Source organism: Bombina bombina, chromosome 3 (assembly GCF_027579735.1).
Source record: "Bombina bombina isolate aBomBom1 chromosome 3, aBomBom1.pri, whole genome shotgun sequence".
Lineage (NCBI taxonomy): Eukaryota > Metazoa > Chordata > Amphibia > Anura > Bombinatoridae > Bombina > Bombina bombina.
The window spans coordinates 772,018,800-772,040,583 of NC_069501.1; the positions used below are offsets into that span (position 1 = coordinate 772,018,800).

The following is a 21,784-nucleotide window of genomic DNA, read 5'->3' on the forward strand; positions in this document are numbered from 1 at the left end:
ACAATTGGCAAAAATTCATGCAAAGGCATAAAATAGCGACAATTCATACATAGATTCAAATAGCAACAAAAGTTTAAAAAAGGGGGGGGGACATTAAGTCCGTATATAAAAGTTCCTGTACAGGATCACACAATGGTGAGTAGCTTGGGATCATTCTGAGACGATAAGTTGTAAACAATGATAGGAACAAAGTTGTGGCCACAACTATTTGGTTATATCCAAAGAAGTATATACTGCTGTAAAAAAAGGTTTCTAATCGGAGCGTTTAAAATTCCATCAGTGTAACAAAGTGAAACGGTGTTCCCCCTTACCGGATTTCCGATATCCCTTACCTCCTCTGTGTTTCCTTGGGTTATGGAAAGGCTGTCTCTGTGCTCTGGTGTAACGAGATGCAATGCTCTTCTCCGGTCGGCGTGTCGCCTTATGAGCTATAGCAGGATGCAATGCTCTTCTCCGGTCGGCGTCTTGCCGTTTGAACTTCCCGGTCAATCCTTCCTACCCTGACGTGTGTTACACGTGGTCCTTGGAGGTCCAATCGGATAGCCGGGTCGTAGGGGGAGTGGTTCTCTTGTGGTTCTGCTGTCCTTTCGCTAGAGCCGTTGTTAGTCACACTTGATAGTCAAAATCGACGCGTTTCAGCACTAGGTGTGCGCCTTTATCAAGACTGTATACTCTTGTGTGTTCAGTGGCTCTTTTATAGTTCCGTGGGCGTGGGGAACTCCTCCCAGAGGGAATACGAATCAATCAAACTTGGTGTTTTAAGTTGCTATATGTCTATGTATAATATCTGTATTTCACAAAAGCATTATTTCTGGCAACAAATTTTTTTTCCCCATTTGCCAGCCCCTTGTATCATGTGCTCTTCTAGCCATTGCCAGAACTCAGGGTATTGCAGCAGCCCCATACTTGGACGATATTCTGATGCAAGCACCATCCTTTCGTCTTGCGGAAGAATTCTCAGAGTCTCTTCTCAGTCATCTTGGATCACATGGATGGGAGATAAACTTGGAAAAGAGTTCTCTTATCCCAAGTACTAGGGTGGAATTCCTGGGTACTATAATAGACTCCATATCCATAAGGATATTTCTAACAGACCAGAGACATTGCAAGCTAACTTCTGCATGTCTTGCCCTACAGACTTTCTTGAGTCCCTCTGTGGCTCAGTATATGGAGGTGATTGGTCTCATGGTGTCCTGCATGGACATCATTCCTTTTGCCAGGTTCCATCTCAGACCTTTACAACTATGCATGCTGAGGGAGTGGAATGGCGTTCATTCACAACAGATTGTATTAGACAGCTGGTCGAGAGAATCGCTCTCTTGGTGTGTCTGTCCAGATCATCTGTCCTGACCATCCTGGGAGATTATGACTACGGACGCAAGCCTATCTGGATGGGGAGCTGTTTGGGGTGCCAGGAAGGCACAGGGGATGTGGACTCAGTAGGAGTCCTCCCTCCCGATCAATATTTTGGAACTACTTTGAAGGCTTGGCCACTTCTGGGTTCATCCCAGTTTATCAGATTCCAATCAGACAATATAACAATAAAACCTCGGGGGCCTACATCAACCATCAGGGGGGAACGAGAAGTACCTTGGCGATGAAGGGAAGTATCTCAGATTCTGGAGTTGGCGGAGACCCACAGCTGCTCGCTGTCAGCGATCCACATTCCGGGTGTGGACAACTGGGAGGCGGATTTTCTCAGCAGGCAATCCTTCCATCCAGTGGAATAGTCTCTCCATCCCGAGGTGTTTGCAGAGATATGCAGCAAGTGGGGGACACCGGAGATAGATCTCATGGCGTCCCTTCTCAATACCAAGCTGTACGGGTCGAGGTCAAGGGATCCCTAAGCGGATCTAATAGGCGCACTAGCAGTGTCCTGGAGGTTCAAACTCATATCTTTTTCCTCCATTACCACTTCTTCCACGAGTATTGGCCCTCATTAAGCAGGAGCGGGTATCTGTAATCCTGATTGCTCTTTCGTGGCCGCGAAGGACGTGGTTCGCGGATCTAGTGTAAATGTGCTCATCTCCTCCGTGGAAGTTACCTTTGTCGCAGAGACCTGCTGATACAAGGTCCATTTGTTCATCAAAAGCTAGATTCTCTGAGGCTGACTGTGTGGATATTGAACGCTTATTCTTAGACAAGAGAGGTTTCTCTGAGAGTGTCATTGATAATCTTATTCAAGCTCGTAAACCAGTTACTCTGTGTATCTACCACAAGGTGTGGAGGACCTACTTATTCTGGTGTGAAGAGTGTGGTTTTTCCTGGCACAGAGTTAAGATTTTGGCCCTGTCAGTTTTATTGCACAAGAGACTGGCTGAGCTTTCAGATGTGCAGTCCTTTGTTAAGGCTCTGATTAGGATCATACCTGTGTTTAGATCTGGGGCTCCTCCTTTGAGCCTAAATCTTGTTCTTCGGGTTTTGCAACAGGTTCCGTTTGAGCCTTGCAATGTGAGCCCCCTTATCTGATTTTTTTTTTTTCCAGGCAGTTAAGCCAGTTTTACGTACTAAATTAGGTTTTCTTCCTATGGTTGTGTCAGATCGCAACATCAATCAGGAGATTGTGGTTCTTTCCTTGTGTCCTAATCCTTCTTCATTGAAGGAATGCTTACTTCACAGTTTGGATGTGGTTTGCGCTTTGAAGTTCTATCTTCAGGCTACTAAGGAGTTTAGACAATCTTCCTCTTTGTTTGATATCTATTCGGAGAAGCGTAAGGGGCAGAAGGCTACTTAGACTTCCCTATCTTTTTGGTTAAGGAGTGTCATCCGCTTAGCTTATGAGACAGCGCGACATCATCCTCCTGAGAGGATAACAGTTCATTACACTAGAGCAGTGGCTTCCTCTTGGGCCTTTAAAGGGACACTCAATCAAAATTAAACTTTCATTATTCAGATAGAGCATGCCATTTTAAACAACTTTCCAATTTACTTCCATTAACTAAATGTACACAGTCTTTTTTATATTTAAACGTTTTGAGTCACCAGCTCCTACTGAGCATGTGCAAGATTAAGTGTGTATGCATTTGTGAATGGCTGATAGCTTTCACATGGTATGTGTATGCATTTGTGATTGGCTGATGGCTGTCAAATGGTACAGGGGGAGTGGAAAAAGACATAATTTTTTCAAATTGTCAGAAAAAAAATCTACTACTTATTTGAAGTTCAGACTAAGTGCTATTGCATTGTCTTGTTATCTTGCATTTGTTGATTATGCAAATCTACTGTGTTGACTGGTCCTTTAAGAACGAGGCCTCCATGGATCAGATTTATAATATGGCTACCTGGTCCTCCTTATATACTTTTTCAAAATTTTACAAGTTTGATGTTTTTGCTTCGACTGAAGCAGCTTTCGGAAGATAAGTTTTGCATTCTGTGGTCTCCTCAGAATAGGGTCCGCCTCTTCCTTTTTGTTCCCTCCCGTTATTCATTCAGTGTCCTCTAGAGCTTGGGTATTGTTTTCCCAACAAAAAGGAATGAAGCCGTGGACTCTCCCTATCTTAGGAAGGAAAACATAATTTATGCTTCATCAAGAATTGGTTGGGGAGAATGTGGGGTGTGTGCACTTTAAATATGTATTCAAATATTGAAAAGGTCCCTTCAGGAAACTGCGTCAGATAGACTGTCCAATAGAAACAGTGGGAGTGTTCCCCTTCTCCCCCTCTCTATTCACTTCCAAGGGATACTACAAACACATATGTAAATGTCAGAAACAAAGTCCAAAATGACTCACCACTCTTGGATTCTGTGCTTGAAATGTTGAGGACTTCCCATTTGCGAGTTAGTACAGCGAGGTTCCCTTACAGGTATGCTCACCTCTTCATACTGGTGCCTGGGTTGCTTAATTCCTTCGCTGACAACACTTTTAAGTGCTCTGCAACGTCCTCTATATCCCCTTGGTAGGGACCAGTCTTCTGCAGTAAAAAAAAACTCCTCCTCCAAAGGTATACCCAATGTCTTGTGCTCGCTGTTGGCCAAAATATACTCAAATCTGCTAAGAAACTTACAGGAGCACCAAGGTAGTGGGTAAAGATCAAATGCTTTATTATAATGCTTATTTAATTAATTAGATCCGGTGTAGCACCATGTGAATATAAAATATATTTCTTCCAAATCTAAGATACATTGCATCAATAATTTGTACTTAATATTTTGTGATCCATTTGGTAACTCACAAGTTGTTTGAAAGATAGGACTGAGTGTAAATAATTAAATAATCCCGATTGGTTAAGAGAGAGAGGAGTGTGCATCCCTACATCCAATGGGCCATCAGATGAGTGTTTTTAAAACTGGAAGCCAGTGTGTAGTTTTAAGCAGGCTAGGAGTAAGGCAATAGCCGAAACCGGTCAGCCCTTTTCTTCTGTTATGTGTGATCAGTCCACGGGTCATCATTACTTCTGGGATATTATCTGCTCCCCTACAGGAAGTGCAAGAGGATTCACCCAGCAGAGTTGCTATATAGCTCCTCCCCTCTACGTCACCCCCAGTCATTCTCTTGCACCCAAAGACTAGATAGGAGGTGTGAGAGGACTATGGTGATTATACTTAGTTTTTATAACTTCAATCAAAAGTTTGTTATTTTACAATAGCACCGGAGCGTGTTATTACTTCTCTGGCAGAGTTTGAAGAAGAATCTACCAGAGTTTTTCTTATGATTTTAACCGGAGTAGTTAAGATCATATTGCTGTTTCTCGGCCATCTGAGGGAGGTAAAAGCTTCAGATCAGGGGACAGCGGGCAGTTGAATCTGCATTGAGGTATGTAGCAGTTTTTATTTTCTGAATGGAATTGATGAGAAAATCCTGCCATACCGTTATAATGACATGTATGTATACTCTACACTTCAGTATTCTGGGGATGGTATTTCACCGGAATTACTCTGTAAAAGTACATTAAACCTTTTAATAGGTATTTAATTCATGTTAAACGTTTTTGCTGGAATGTAGAATCGTTTGCATTTCTGAGGTACTGAGTGAATAAATATTTGGGCATTATTTTTTCCACTTGGCAGTTTGCTTGTTTTGATTATGACAGTTTCGTTTCTCTCTCACTGCTGTGTGTGAGGGGGAGGGGCCGTTTTTGGCGCTCTTTGCTACGCATCAAAAATTTCCAGTCAGTTACTCTTGTATTTTCTGCATGATCCGGTTCATCTCTAACAGAACTCAGGGGTCTTCAAACTTCTTTGAAGGGAGGTAGATTCTCTCAGCGGAGCTGTGAGACTTATGTAGTGACTGTGTTTTAAAACGTTGCTCTGTGATTTTTATGTTTAAAATTTAATTAGTGTTACTTTACTAATGGGAACAAACCTTTGCTAACAAGTTGTGTTGTTTTTAAAGAGTGATGCTATAACTGTTTTTCAGTTCATTATTTCAACTGTCATTTAATCGTTTAGTGCTTCTTTGAGGCACAGTACGTTTTTGTGAAATAAGATTGTAACCAAGTTGCATGTTTATTGCTAGTGTGTCAAACATGTCTGATTCAGAGGAAGATACCTGTGTCATTTGTTCCAATGCCAAGGTGGAGCCCAATAGAAATTTATGTACTAACTGTATTGATGCTACTTTAAATAAAAGCCAATCTGTACAAATTGAACAAATTTCACCAAATAGCGAGGGGAGAGTTATGCCGTCTAACTCGCCTCACGTGTCAGTACCTGCGTCTCCCGCCCGGGAGGGGCGTGATATAATGGCGCCTAATACATCTGGGCAGCCATTACAGATAACATTACAAGATATGGCTACTGTTATGACTGAAGTTTTGGCTAAGTTACCAGAACTAAGAGGCAAGCGTGATCACTCTGGGGTGAGAACAGAGTGCGCTGATAATTCTAGGGCCATGTCTGATACTGCGTCACAGCTTGCAGAGCATGAGGACGGAGAGCTTCATTCTGTAGGTGACGGTTCTGATCCAAGCAGATTGGATTCAGATATTTCAAATTTTAAATTTAAATTGGAAAACCTCCGTGTATTACTAGGGGAGGTCTTAGCGGCTCTTAACGATTGTAACACTGTTGCAATACCAGAGAAAATGTGTAGGTTGGATAAATACTTTGCGGTACCGGCGAGTACTGACGTTTTTCCTATACCTAAGAGATTAACTGAAATTGTTACTAAGGAGTGGGATAGACCCGGTGTGCCGTTCTCACCCCCTCCAATATTTAGAAAGATGTTTCCAATAGACGCCACCACACGGGACTTATGGCAAACGGTCCCTAAGGTGGAGGGAGCAGTTTCTACTTTAGCTAAGCGCACCACTATCCCGGTGGAGGATAGCTGTGCTTTTTCAGATCCTATGGATAAAAAATTAGAGGGTTACCTTAAGAAAATGTTTGTTCAACAAGGTTTGATATTGCAACCCCTTGCATGCATCGCGCCGATTACGGCTGCGGCAGCATTTTGGATTGAGTCTCTGGAAGAGAACCTTAGTTCCGCTACGCTGGACGACATTACGGACAGGCTTAGAGTCCTTAAACTAGCTAATTCATTCATTTCGGAGGCCGTAGTACATTTAACCAAACTTACGGCTAAGAATTCAGGATTCGCCATTCAGGCACGTAGGGCGCTGTGGCTAAAATCCTGGTCGGCTGATGTAACTTCTAAGTCCAAATTACTTAATATACCTTTCAAGGGGCAAACTTTATTTGGGCCCGGTTTGAAAGAAATTATCGCTGACATTACAGGAGGTAAGGGCCACGCTCTACCTCAAGACAAAGCCAAAGCTAAGGCTAGACAGTCTAATTTTCGTCCCTTTCGGAGTTTCAAAGCAGGTGCAGCATCAACTTCCACTACACCAAAACAGGAAGGAGCTGTTGCCCGTTACAGACAAGGCTGGAAACCTAACCAGTCCTGGAATAAGGGCAAGCAGGCCAGAAAACCTGCTGCTGCCCCTAAGACAGCATGAACCGAGGGCCCCCGATCCGGAACCGGATCTAGTGGGGGGCAGACTCTCTCTCTTCGCCCAGGCTTGGGCAAGAGATGTCCAGGATCCCTGGGCGCTAGAGATCATATCTCAGGGATACCTTCTAGACTTCAAATTATCTCCCCCAAGAGGGAGATTTCATCTGTCAAGGTTGTCAACAAACCAAATAAAGAAAGACGCGTTTCTACGCTGTGTACAAGATCTATTATTAATGGGAGTGATCCATCCGGTTCCGCGGTCGGAACAAGGACAAGGGTTTTACTCAAACCTGTTTGTGGTTCCCAAAAAAGAGGGAACTTTCAGGCCAATCTTGGATTTAAAGATCCTAAACAAATTCCTAAGAGTTCCATCGTTCAAAATGGAAACTATTCGGACAATCTTACCCATGATCCAAAAGGGTCAGTACATGACCACAGTGGATTTAAAGGATGCTTACCTTCACATACCGATTCACAAAGATCATTACCGGTATCTACGGTTTGCCTTCTTAGACAGGCATTACCAGTTTGTAGCTCTTCCATTCGGATTGGCTACGGCTCCAAGAATCTTCACAAAGGTTCTGGGTGCTCTTCTAGCGGTTCTGAGACCGCGAGGAATTTCGGTAGCTCCGTACCTAGACGACATTCTGATACAAGCTTCAAGCTTTCAAACTGCCAAGTCTCATACAGAGTTAGTTCTGGCATTTCTAAGGTCGCATGGATGGAAAGTGAACGAAAAGAAGAGTTCTCTCTTGCCTCTCACAAGAGTTCCATTCTTGGGGACTCTTATAGATTCTGTAGAAATGAAGATTTATCTGACAGAAGACAGATTAACAAAGCTTCTAAATACATGCCGTGTCCTTCATTCCATTCAACTCCCGTCAGTAGCTCAATGCATGGAGGTGATCGGCTTAATGGTAGCAGCAATGGACATAGTACCCTTTGCACGCCTACATCTCAGACCGCTGCAATTGTGCATGCTGAGTCAGTGGAATGGGGATTACTCAGATTTGTCCCCCACTCTGAATCTGGATCAAGAGACCAGAAACTCTCTTCTATGGTGGCTTTCTCGGCCACATCTGTCCAGGGGGATGCCGTTCAGCAGGCCGGACTGGACAATTGTAACAACAGACGCCAGCCTTCTAGGTTGGGGCGCTGTCTGGAATTCTCTGAAGGCTCAGGGACAATGGAGTCAGGAGGAAAGTCTCCTGCCAATAAACATTCTGGAATTGAGAGCAGTTCTCAATGCCCTTCTAGCTTGGCCCCAGTTAAAGACTCGGGGGTTCATCAGGTTTCAGTCGGACAACATCACGACTGTAGCTTACATCAACCATCAGGGAGGGACAAGAAGCTCCCTAGCAATGATGGAAGTATCAAAGATAATTCGCTGGGCAGAGTCTCATTCTTGCCACCTGTCAGCAATCCACATCCCGGGAGTGGAGAACTGGGAGGCGGATTTCTTGAGTCGCCAGACTCTTCATCCGGGGGAGTGGGAACTTCATCCGGAGGTCTTTGCCCAAATACTTCGACGTTGGGGCAAACCAGAGATAGATCTCATGGCGTCTCGCCAGAACGCCAAACTTCCTCGCTACGGATCCAGATCCAGGGATCCGGGAGCGGTTCTGATAGATGCTTTGACAGCACCTTGGAACTTCAGGATGGCTTATGTGTTTCCACCCTTCCCGCTGCTTCCTCGATTGATTGCCAAAATCAAACAGGAGAGAGCATCAGTGATTCTAATAGCGCCTGCATGGCCGCGCAGGACTTGGTATGCAGATCTAGTGGACATGTCATCCTGTCCGCCTTGGTCTCTACCTCTAAGACAGGACCTTCTGATTCAGGGTCCATTCAAACATCAAAGTCTAACTTCTCTGAAGCTGACTGCTTGGAAATTGAACGCTTGATTTTATCAAAACGTGGTTTTTCTGAGTCGGTTATTGATACCCTTATACAGGCTAGGAAGCCTGTTACCAGAAAGATTTACCATAAAATATGGCGTAAATACCTATACTGGTGTGAATCCAAAGATTACTCCTGGAGTAAGGTTAGGATTCCTAGGATATTGTCTTTTCTACAAGAAGGTTTAGAAAAGGGTTTATCGGCTAGCTCATTAAAGGGACAGATCTCAGCTCTGTCCATCTTGTTACACAGGCGTCTGTCAGAAAATTCAGACATCCAGGCCTTTTGTCAGGCTTTAGCTAGGATCAAGCCTGTGTTTAAAACTGTTGCTCCGCCATGGAGTTTAAACTTAGTTCTTAACGTTTTACAGGGTGTTCCGTTTGAACCCCTTCATTCCATTGATATAAAATTGTTATCTTGGAAAGTTCTATTTTTAATGGCTATTTCCTCGGCTCGAAGAGTCTCTGAGTTATCAGCCCTACATTGTGATTCTCCTTATCTGATTTTTCACTCAGACAAGGTAGTTCTGCGTACTAAACCTGGGTTCTTACCTAAGGTTGTCTCTAACAGGAACATCAATCAAGAGATTGTTGTTCCATCTTTGTGTCCAAATCCTTCTTCAAAGAAGGAACGTCTTCTACACAATCTGGATGTAGTTCGTGCCCTCAAGTTCTACTTGCAGGCAACTAAAGATTTTCGCCAAACTTCTTCCCTGTTTGTCGTTTATTCTGGACAGAGGAGAGGTCAAAAAGCTTCTGCTACCTCTCTCTCTTTTTGGCTTCGTAGCATAATACGTTTAGCCTATGAGACTGCTGGACAGCAGCCTCCTGAAAGAATTACAGCTCATTCCACTAGAGCTGTGGCTTCCACTTGGGCCTTTAAGAATGAGGCCTCTGTTGAACAGATTTGCAAGGCTGCAACTTGGTCTTCGCTTCATACTTTTTCCAAATTTTCCAAATTTGACACTTTTGCTTCTTCGGAGGCTATTTTTGGGAGAAAGGTTCTTCAGGCAGTGGTTCCTTCTGTATAATGAGCCTGCCTATCCCTCCCGTCATCCGTGTACTTTTGCTTTGGTATTGGTATCCCAGAAGTAATGATGACCCGTGGACTGATCACACATAACAGAAGAAAACATAATTTATGCTTACCTGATAAATTCCTTTCTTCTGTTGTGTGATCAGTCCACGGCCCGCCCTGTTTTGTAAGGCAGGTACATATTTTTTAAATTATAATTCAGTCACCACTACACCCTTGGCTTCTCCTTTCTCGTTGGTCTTTGGTCGAATGACTGGAGGTGACGTAGAGGGGAGGAGCTATATAGCAACTCTGCTGGGTGAATCCTCTTGCACTTCCTGTAGGGGAGCAGATAATATCCCAGAAGTAATGATGACCCGTGGACTGATCACACAACAGAAGAAAGGAATTTATCAGGTAAGCATAAATTATGTTTTTTCATCTGACAATTTTCTGTATTTTACCCACGGGGTATTGACACCCTATTTAAACCATAATAAAGCATTTGATTTTTACCCACTACCTTGGTGCTCCTGTAAGTTTCTTAGCAGATAATTTATGCCTACCAGATAAATTTATTTCCTTCTCGATATGGAGAGTCCACGGTCCCCGCACGTTTTTTTCTTGTCTATGGGCGGTCCCCTATTATTTATTTTATTCTTCTGGGACCATTTATACCCTAATGTTTCTCCTACTTTTCGTTGTTCCATTAGCAAAATGACTGGGGTAATGAGGAAGTGGGAGGGATATTTAATCCTTTGGCTGGGGTGTCTTTGCCTCCTCCTGGTGGCTAGGGGTTGTATTTCCCAACAGTAAGGAATAAAGCCGGAAGGGAAGGAATTTATCTGGTAAGCATAACTTATGTTTTTATAGTAAGCTCTTACATCATTATTATTATTATTACTACCTGCTTTCTGATGGTATATATCTAATTTGGACGTTTTTCTTTTTATGTGGTTTGGATATAATCCCTTTTGATTGGTCTTAAGATTTTGCTAGTTCAATGGGAGCACTGTCCAGAAGGTCATAAGCAGCTTAGGTCTTTTCCATATTGATTTTTCTGAGATTGTGACTTTTTAATTTACCATTTTGTGGAATAAAAATTCCCCCTTGCTTGAAAAATCAAAACACTTTGTTTTTTTGCATTTCTCACAACTTATAATCAGCCCTTCACAGCTATTTGGTCATGGTTATCTAACCAGTAGATAAAGGTTGGAAAACCTTACTGGCATATAAAGTATTGTTATTCCGGCAGAAATACAAGCTCTATTGTACACAATACATGCTCTAATTTGCTAATGAGTATATTGTTTGCATTACTAACCATAGATAACTTTTTAAATGACACAAAGAAGCTAAACAGATAAAGTCGTTATACAGGAAACTGCAGCTGATTAGTTTCTACATGCAACACAACCTGACTAGAGCTTTTATTTTTTGCAGAAGTAAAGCCATGTAAAGAGACACTGTTTTGTGAAATGTTTTTTTTTTTTTTTAAACTATACATAGTATGAAATGTGTGGTAAATGTCACCTTGTTTGTATTTGAAATAACTGTGGAAAAACCACCACCCATTGTATGCAAGAGGTTGTCCATTTAAGTGGACTTAGCCTGCAGGAAGAGGAGACCCTTATTTTATTTTTGTTTCTGTACACACAAGGGCCACTACTTAGCTGCATATTTTCTTAAATTGTGTGTGGTGGTTTCTGTGAGCAAACTCAGCTATAAAATGTTATCATTCCATCAGTGATAGCTTTTAATATGAGCTTTTTCAAATGCTATTACAAAAATGCTTTTAATTGTACTAAAAGTGCAGTCTTGTACATTTCAAATATGACTTTTACTGCATAAAATTCTGCTAATGGCGTTTTCAAATTTAACGTGATGTGCATGTATCATTTTCTGCTTATGCATAAGAAAAATTCTTATTGTGAGAATTTTTTATATCTCATTTGTTGTACACTTTGTTTTGAAATTGTAAATAAATCCTAATTAATCTCTGCATAACATATTGTCTTTGACTTAAAAAGCCATATATCTGTTTGATGCAATCCTTTAAACCTCTGAGATCAAACCCACCTCTGTGATCAGCACATTAATCTGTCATTTTCAATGTGAGAGGGCTCAGACGTTCACACTCGGAATATACATGCTTTTAATTATGTGAGAGGTTAAACTTTATAAATCTCTTCTATTCTTCCTATTTCTGTCATGTAGTGTTTTAACAGCACATGAAGTGGTATTCTTTACAGATGGGTATCTAATTTGTCCACACATTTACAGAAACAATTTCAGAAGTGCTCACTTGGCTCCTTCTTAACTAGAGTGTGTTGTTAGTTAATGGCAGGATATACATTTGTGACACCTCTCTTGGCATTTCTTGTGCACTACAATGTTCCAGGTGACTCAGATCTCTGCCAGTCACACTGTCCAAGAAAGGCCCCTGAAATAGGAGGTGATAATGTCTGGCCTGGCTCTTTTTATGGTAGCACTCCTATATGGAGGTTCCTGAGCACATATTTATTTAATATAAGATATGAAACATTTCGGGGGTTCTCAATATTCTCCATGACATACTAAGAACTTTACATTATCCTATGATATTTAAGGGCCTGTCATTTTCCTAACCCCTCTCATTTGGGGGCATATTTTTTTAAATCTACTTTTTCATTATCATATCTGTAGACTACAGGAACAGTGAGTAAGGGTTAACTATGTAGCCACCAATCAGCAAGCGCTACCCAGGGTGCTGAAAAAAAAAAAGGCTGGCTCCTAACCTTACATTGCTGCCTTTTCAAATAAAGATACCAAGAGAACGAAGAAGAATTTATAATATGAGTAAATTAGAAAGTTGCTTAAGATTACATGCTCTATCTGAATCATGAAAGAAAAAAAATGGGTTTCATATCACTTTAACCACTCAGTAAGAGTAACCATTGTAGCACCAGTACATTGAGGGTTAACACAAAAAGCCATGCAGATAAATTGAATAATTCTTTGGAGATTTTTCACAGCACATGCTGCTTTTGATCCCATCTGTCTGTTTTTTCCCCCCCCCCGCTCATTGTGTACCACTTGATGCTTACTTATATAGCTCCTGTGCATAAAAAATACTACACTTCTCTGTTTCCATATTGCAACCTGCTTGCAGAAATTCTTTTGTCTGTCAAATATTCTCCTGCTCTGCATTACACTTACTGATCGTGTTACGTTTCATATGATATTAATGTTGCATACTGCTCCCAGTATTGCACAACTTTGTAGATAACATAATCCGTAATAATAGGGCACGAAAAAATCCAGTGGTGCCTGATCTTATCTATCGTCAGTAAATTCAGATGATTCATTGATCTTGCTACCTATTGGCTATTGATATGACTACACGGCCATCAGCAATAGCTCTAGCTTCAGTATGGCATAGCTTTTAGTTGCATTTACTCGTACTCCTTTTCTATTCTCTACCTTGGACAAGTGAAATGTATCCTTCTAAATTTTTTCACTAGATATCTTCAGATTGGATGCTGTGTTTAGCTACTGATAAAGCTAAGTGAACTAGTTATCTTCTGGATCTACAGATCTTTATGCACCTGTATTTTCCCATAGTTTTTCCAAGGCTTCTCCTCTTGGTGGCAGCAGGTTTAGTTAATTTCCTAGGCTCATAGATTTTTTTGATGTTCCCATCATCTGGAACAATACAAAATAAACTGTTTTCTCAGTACTTATAAAACAATATTTACCATCTCTCCCACAGAATACAAGGTGTCTTGACTTTGCTTCATAACATAATTTTCCTCTTCTACTGTTTTCCAGGCTGGACACCACAAGAGTGGGCACCCTAGATATGGTCACTACCTGTTTATTTGCAGTTGGATGTTTATATACATAAATAAGTCTTCTGCATAGCTATTAGTTGTTCTTTACCTACTTGTTTTATTCTCATCCTGTCGTTATAGTCTCTCACTTGACCCCCCCTTCCAAGAATCCCCTCATGTGTCTCAACTTTGCAGCTTTCTTTGAAGAAACTGTAGAAAATGAAGGCCCATTTAGGCGTTTTGGCAAGTGCCTGGCTCCCTTTCATTGTTTTTTTCTTTCTGCCTCTATGGCCAACTGTAAAACCAATGAAGGTGGGAATAGGAAGGGAATGAGCCAGCTAAATACATTTGAATTAGTTTCTGTGTGGACATATTATTTATCTTTATGTCAAGAATAGTAGTTTATAGTCTTTGAAAATCTTGTTTTTTTTTAGTTTCTTAATTAAATAAAAGAAATCTGTGTCAGCTTATTTGTTCTTTGAGTGAATGTCCCTCTGGTTAGTGCACACTCTGTCCATTTGAATGTCATAATAACAGTAATTCATGTCATTCATTGTTTTCTTTTCATTTGATTACGAGCGTTCTTTCTTTACAGTTGTATCAGAATCTGCTTGCCTTCAGTCTGTTTGTGTGCTTGCTTGACTTTTTAAAATCATTTAAATGTTTTATGTCTTGTTTTCTTGTAAGGTACAATGGTCTCATCTGGCATCCCTCAAGAACAATGTTTCCCCTGTCTCGCGATCCCATTCCTTCAGTGACCCTTCTCCCAAATTTGCACCTCACCATCTACGATCTCAGGACCCACACCCACCTTCACGCAGTGAGGTGCTAAGTCAGAGCTCTGACCCTAAGTCTGAGAACCCTGAGCCCACCCAAAGGGTGTGGGCTAGATCAGACAGTGAAGAGGTGCCTCCAAGGGTAAGAAGGGAGAGAACAGTGACTCTCATGTACTTGAATTAAGATTATAACAGCTAGGCACCTGACAATTTAATTAATATTGTCATTTTTACAGATTTCTTTACAGACTTTAAACATCACATTGTTAATTTTTTTTTTTTAAATAGTTTAATTTATTATGAATAATTTTGCAAAGTTTTTTACGAGATATGACTGAGAAGCTATCTTGATTTTGCAAAGCAAGTGTTTTGGTTTAAATAGCCAAATCTTACATTGGGCTGTGTACTTTAGGCATACCACTGTTGTTCTGTTTTTTTATATTGGGTCCAGCCACAGATTTTAAAATCTAATAATATTTTTATTATTTTTAGGACTGGGGTGTATAGCTTCCCCATAAACACCCTGGTGGTCCAGTGGGAGTGAATGGGATTTATAGAGATAAACTAAATCACACAAAGTAGTTGATGTTTTAGCCCTCTGCTGCAACATTTTTTTATTATTTTTTTTACAACAAAGAATATTTCAGCGCACACACGGTTCTTATGTTTTTTCACATCATTTTCTACATAGCATAAAATGTTTTATGTGAACAGTACTTTGCTCTGCCCTCCCTCACATCTTTTGTGCAGCATTTCTAGTCCTTTTGCATGTGTGGTCTTCTCTCCTTCTCTGCTGTTTGCCATGTAACCTCCGCTCACACTTCACACGCCTTACCTCATTTCTGCAGAGGTAGCACTGTAGGCGATATGTAGTTTTAGCCAGACAAATATTAGCGTTTAATGTACAGCATAAGAATGTGCTCACCAGTTTTACACTGAAGTGTTGCCATCTTCATTCTTTTGAAACGGTAACACTACATATAGGTTTACTAAAGCTCAGATAACATTTTCTTTAAATATATATTGTTTTAATCTTAACTTTAAAATGCATGAAAACAAATTAGGAAAATGAAATGTCTTTAAAGCTGAATATACAAATTTGTATCTCAAAAGTAGATTGTGTTTTATGGGTTCACATCAGTCTCTTTATCTCTAGTCCTTCATTGCTTAAGAGTACATGATTTAGGTTTCACTTTGGTCTACTTAAAGGACCACTAAATACAGTACAATTGCATGATTAACAAGGGCACATTAAAAATACAAGGCAATAGCATTTACCCCGAATTATTTCTGACAAATGTATTTTCCCCATCTTCTGGCCCCCTGTATCATGTGACAGCCATCTGCCAATCACTGCTTAGTATCTGCCAATCACTGCATAGTCTACATATACTATGTGAATTTGTGCACGTTCTCAGCAGGAACTGGTGCCTCATTAAGTGTGCGTATAAAAAGACTGCAAACATTTATAATAGAAGTAAATTGGAAAGTCTCTTAAAACTACATGCTCTATCTAAATCGAAGTCTAATTTTGACTTCAGTGTCCCTTTAAGTGATACATTGATATTATTGCATCACTTCTAATTGACCATTTTAAATATGCTGTATTGTTATTGAAAATAATTTTTCAATTGAATTAACCAATCATGCCCCTGTTGATGCCATTTTAGCTCTTCTTTTAGGTTTTGCTTGTAATACGATACCAAGGTAGTCAGAACCGTTATTGGTGTTAAGGGAGTGTTTATGTACAAACATATGCTTCCTTCTGATTAGTGCCTTTTCTGGAGGATATGGTGTTAACTGCCAATTAAAGGCAAAATTGTCTTGTGTTCTTAAAAAAATAAAAAGGGAATTTATCACTTTCATGTTCCTTTAAAGGGACACTGAACCCAAATTTTTTCTTTCGTGGTTCAGATAGAGCATGCAATTTTAAGCAACTTTCTAGTTTACTCCTATTATCAATTTTCTTCATTCTCTTGCTATCTTTATTTGAATAAGAAGGCATCTAAGCTTTTTTCTTGGTTCAGTACACTGGACAGCACTTTTTTATTGGTGGGTGAATGTATCCACCAATCAGCAAGGGCAACCCAGGTTGTTCACCAAAAATGGGCCGGCAGCTAAACTTACATTCTTTCATTTCAAATAAATAGTAGTAAATTAAAAAGTTGCTTAAAATTGCATGCTCTATCTGAATCACGAAAGAAAAAAATTGGGTTCAGTGTCCCTTTAATGAAGTTACATTTTCTTTAATTGATAATACTGTCTCTGTACAAACTCCTGGCATGTTTTCTTCTCTCAAGGGCTGGATTTAATTTGAACACACATATTTATGATGTACCCTTCACCCTTCCTGCTCAGAATCAGAATAATATTTTTCCTTATTGTCTTTTAAATAAAAAAAAGGTGCCTGTAAGGACCACATCAAGATCTCCAGTTCTGTCACGGCGAGACTCCCCGCTGCAGGGCAGTGGGCAGCAGAATAACCAAGCTGGACAGAGGAACTCCACAAGGTATTTAAGTAACATTCTGTTTGTGTGCTAGAATGACCTAGACTTCAGAAATGTCATATGGGTCTTATGGAGACCTAATAATGAAAAGGTCCCATCGCAGTGGTTTTTGTCAGAGATAGTTTATGAAACCCTAACATTTTGTTTTTCTCCCTTTCACTGTTCTCTACCAAATGCAGCAAAATATAACATTATTGGTAATTTTTATGTTACTGAATTTAAAAGGTAAACTGCCATCCCAGTTTGTAACAGGGTTTATGCTACAAACATTTCTAGAGTGTTTGCTATAAAGTCATATTACCTTTACACTGTTAATGTCTCACAAGCCTTTTCTGCAACTAGAAAAATTATTGTAAATAGTTGAATGCATGAGATAAGACAGAACAGTAAAAATGAAGGGTTAAATATTAAACACCCTAAATTTCATAGATGTACAAAAAGGATTTATTTCCTAAGATATGATGAGTCCACAGAATCATCAATTACTAGTGGGAATATCACTCCTGGCCAGCAGGAGAAGGCAAAGAGCACCACAGCAAAGCTGCTATATATGTCACTTCCCTTACCCATAACCTCCAGTCATTCTCTTTGCCTGCGGTGCAAGGAGGAGGTGAAGTTTTGGTGTCTGATCTACAATCAAGATTTTTTATTTTTATTTTAAAGCAGAGTAGGTTTGCTCTGATCTTTCTAATGGGTCTAGCCTTAGCTCATGTCAGTCTCTTCATTAGGGCAATAGTGGCTTTTAAGCAATTGGGAACTTGTGGGGTACAATCACTGCGTTTTCCCAAAACATTTTGCTGCCCTATTTAGATAGCCTGAGTAAGTTTACTCAGTCTTTCTGTATTTCCACAGGTCCATGTGAGGGATGGCATCCTCTCAAACCAGGTGAGCTGTCCTGCTGCCGGACAGATAAATATTGAGGTAAGTGCCAATTTTATTTTTCTATATAGCAGGGAAAAATTTGGCACTTATTCAGCTGAAACGCTGCAGGGGGACGTTTTTTATTATTCCTGTCAGGGTGCAGGTTTTTATGGCAGTTTTTGCAGGCACTGTTAGTGTGTGGAGTTATTTATTTTATTGATGGCTCAGTGAGGATCCGTTTTTAGTAACAGATTATGTACTTTTTTGTGGGGGGTTTTATTGTTTGTTTTTAAGCCTGTTTTTCAAGAAAGTTTTTTTTTTTAAAAATGGCTTTTTTGTCAGCTGTAGGACCTCCCCTTTTTGTTTGCCACTTTTTTCACTTCCTGTAAGTGAGGTGCCCATATTTCAGATGGCTCTGCTGTTTAGAAGGCTTCTTGCAGTTTTTGCTTATCTGGAAATCCGGATTGTAAACGGGATCATTTTTTTCCTCAGTGTGCTGCGGGTTGCAGGACAGGTAGGGCACCTCAGTAGTTCTGCTGAGTTGTAGAGTGTTGCCTGGGGTATGTTTTCTTGATTTGGTAAATTTAAAGGGAACGTTTATTTATGATCATTTTTTTTGGTTCTGTATTATATCCTTTATTAAAAGATAAAATATAAAAAAAAAAGTATTTTTTTATTTGCTTGTTTTTGTATTATGGATCAGGAGGCTGTGCAGGATGTTACCTGTAGCTTATGTTTTGATGCCCAGGTGGAACCCCCACTACCTTTTCTCTTGTTAAGTGTGTTCAGTCCACGGGTCATCCATTACTTATGGGATATATTCTCCTCCCCAACAGGAAGTTGCAAGAGGATCACCCAAGCAGAGCTGCTATATAGCTCCTCCCCTCACATGTCATATCCAGTCATTCTCTTGCAAGTCTCAACATAACACTGGAAAGTTGTTTTTTAAAACGTTTACTGGCATGTTATTCGTTTTGTGAGGTACTTTGGTGATAAATCTTTTTGGGCATGATTTTTTTCCATACGGCTAACGTATATTTCTGCATAGAAACCGTTTTAACAGGTCTCCCACTGTTGTAATATGTGTGGGAGGGTCCTTTTTTAGCGCCTTGTTGCGCAGTTAAAGTTCTTGCACAGTCTTCCTGCTTCTTCCTCCTTGATCCAGGACGTCTCCAGAGGGCGCAGGGGTCTTCAAAATTCATTTTTGAGGGAGGTAATCAGTCACAGCAGACCTGTGACAGTGTGTTTGACTGTGATAAAAGCGTTAAATTTTAAATTGATTATCCGTTGTTGGGTATTGAGGGATTAATCATCCATTTGCTAGTGGGTGCAATCCTCTGCTAAATTCATACATTTACTGTTAAAATTGTTGGCTATAACTGAATTAGTTCATTGTTATTTCAACTGTGACAGTTTTTTTGTGTTTTTAAAAGCGCTGCAGCGTTTTTTCTATTGCTTGTAAATTTATTGAAAGATTTTTTCCAAGCTTGCTAGTCTGTTTAAACATGTCTGATACAGATGGATCTGCTTGTTCATTATGTTTAAAAGCCAATGTGGAGCCCAATAGAAATATGTGTACCAATTGTATTGATGTTACTTTAAATAAAAGTCAGTCTTTACCGGTAAAGAAATTATCACCAGACAACGAGGGGGAAGTTATGCCGCCTAACTCTCCTCACGTGTCAGTACCTTCGCCTCCCGCTCAGGAGGTGCGTGAGATTGTGGCGCCAAGTACATCAAGGCCCTTACAAATCACTTTGCATGATATGGCTAATGTTATGAAAGAAGTATTATCTTATTTGCCTGAGTTAAGAGGCAAGCGCGATAGCTCTGGGTTTAGAACAGAGCGCGCCGATGACACGAGAGCCATGTCCGATACTGCGTCACAATTTGCAGAACATGAGGACGGAGAGCTTCATTCTGTGGGTGACGGATCTGATCCGGGGAGACCGGATTCAGAAATTTAAAATTTTAAATTTAAGCTTGAGAACCTCTGTGTATTGCTAGGGGAGGTGTTAGCGGCTCTGAACGATTGCAACACGGTTGCAATCCCAGAGAAATTATGTAGGCTGGATAAATACTATGCGGTACCGGTGTGTACTGACGTTTTTCCTATACCTAAAAGGCTTACAGAGATTATTAGCAAGGAGTGGGATAGACCCGGTGTGCCCTTTTCCCCTCCTTCGATATTTAGAAAAATGTTCCCAATAGACGCCACCACACGAGACTTATGGCAGACGGTCCCTAAGGTGGAGGGAGCAGTTTCTACTTTAGCCAAGCGTACCACTATCCCGGTGGAGGATAGTTGTGCTTTCTCAGATCCAATGGATAAAAAATTAGAAGGTTACCTTAAGAAAATGTTTGTTCAACAAGGTTTTACATTACAGCCCCTTGCATGCATTGCGCCCGTCACTGCTGCAGTGGCATTCTGGTTTGAGTCTCTGCATGAGGCTATTCGCACAGCACCATTGGATGAGATTATGAACAAGCTTAAAGCCCTTAAGCTAGCTAATGCATTTGTTTCGGATGCCGTTGTGCATTTAACCAAACTAACGGCTAAGAACTCCGGATTCGCCATCCAGGCGCGCAGAGCGCTATGGCTTAAATCCTGGTCAGCAGATGTAACTTCTAAATCTAAATTGCTTAATATTCCTTTCAAAGGGCAAACCGTATTCGGGCCCGGCTTGAAAGAAATTATTGCTGACATTACTGGAGGTAAGGGTCACACCCTTCCTCAGGACAGGGCCAAATCAAAGGCCAAACAGTCTAATTTTCGTGCCTTTCGTAATTTCAAGGCAGGAGCAGCATCGACTTCCTCCGCTCCAAAACAGGAAGGGACTGCTACTCGTTACAGACAGGGTTGGAAAGGCAACCAGTCCTGGAACAAGGGCAAGCAGGCCAGAAAACCTACTTCTGCCCCTAAGACAGCATGAAGAAAGGGCCCCCTATCCGGAAACGGATCTAGTGGGGGGCAGACTTTCTCTCTTCGCCCAGGCCTGGACAAGAGATGTCCAGGATCCCTGGGCGTTGGAGATCATATCTCAGGGATACCTTCTGGATTTCAAAACTTCTCCTCCACAAGGGAGATTTCATCTGTCAAGGTTATCAACAAACCTAATAAAGAAAGAGGCATTTCTACGATGTGTACAAGACCTCTTAGTAATGGGAGTGATCCACCCGGTTCTGCGGACGGAACAAGGGCAAGGTTTTTACTCAAATCTGTTTGTGGTTCCCAAAAAAGAGGGAACCTTCAGGCCAATCTTGGACCTGAAGATCTTAAACAAATTCCTAAGAGTTCCATCGTTCAAAATGGAAACTATTCGAACCATCCTACCCATGATCCAAGAGGGTCAGTATATGACCACAGTGGACTTGAAGGATGCCTACCTTCACATACCGATTCACAAGGATCATTATCGGTACCTAAGGTTTGCCTTTCTAGACAGGCATTACCAGTTTGTAGCTCTTCCCTTCGGGTTGGCTACGGCCCCGATAATTTTTACAAAGGTTCTGGGCTCGCTTCTGGCGGTACTAAGACCACGAGGCATAGCGGTGGCTCCGTACCTAGACGACATCCTGATACAAGCGTCAACTTTTCAAAATGCAAAGTCTCATACAGAGATAGTTCTAGCATTTCTGAGGTCGCATGGGTGGAAAGTGAACATGGAAAAGAGTTCTCTGTTCCCACTCACAAGGGTTCCCTTTCTAGGGACTCTTATAGATTCTGTAGAGATGAAGATTTACCTGACGTCCAGGTTATCAAAAATCCTAAATGCTTGCCGTGTCCTTCATTCCATTCCAAGCCCATCAGTAGCTCAGTGCATGGAAGTAATCGGCTTAATGGTCGCGGCAATGGACATAGTGCCATTTGCGCGCCTACATCTCAGACCGCTGCAACTATGCATGCTAAGTCAGTGGAATGGGGATTACTCAGATCTGTCCCCTTTACTAAATCTGGACCAGGAGGCCAGAGATTCTCTTCTCTGGTGGTTGTCGCGGGTTCATCTGTCCAAAGGAATGACT

At 41.0% G+C, this 21,784-nt stretch overlaps 1 protein-coding gene across 4 annotated transcripts in view; it reads left to right on the plus strand.

Annotated features, from left to right (window-relative positions):
* Positions 1-21,784, plus strand: part of MAP4K4 (mitogen-activated protein kinase kinase kinase kinase 4) — a 511,519-nt gene that overhangs the window by 397,875 nt on the left and 91,860 nt on the right. For 2 of the 4 annotated variants that reach the window (XM_053707651.1, XM_053707649.1), the window contains exons 17-18: positions 14,305-14,535; positions 16,797-16,903. In XM_053707651.1, coding sequence (XP_053563626.1) covers positions 14,305-14,535; positions 16,797-16,903 — 338 coding nt within the window. The remainder of the gene's footprint in view (positions 1-14,304; positions 14,536-16,796; positions 16,904-21,784) is intronic. The other 2 variants (XM_053707653.1, XM_053707652.1) reach the window with 1 other exon arrangement.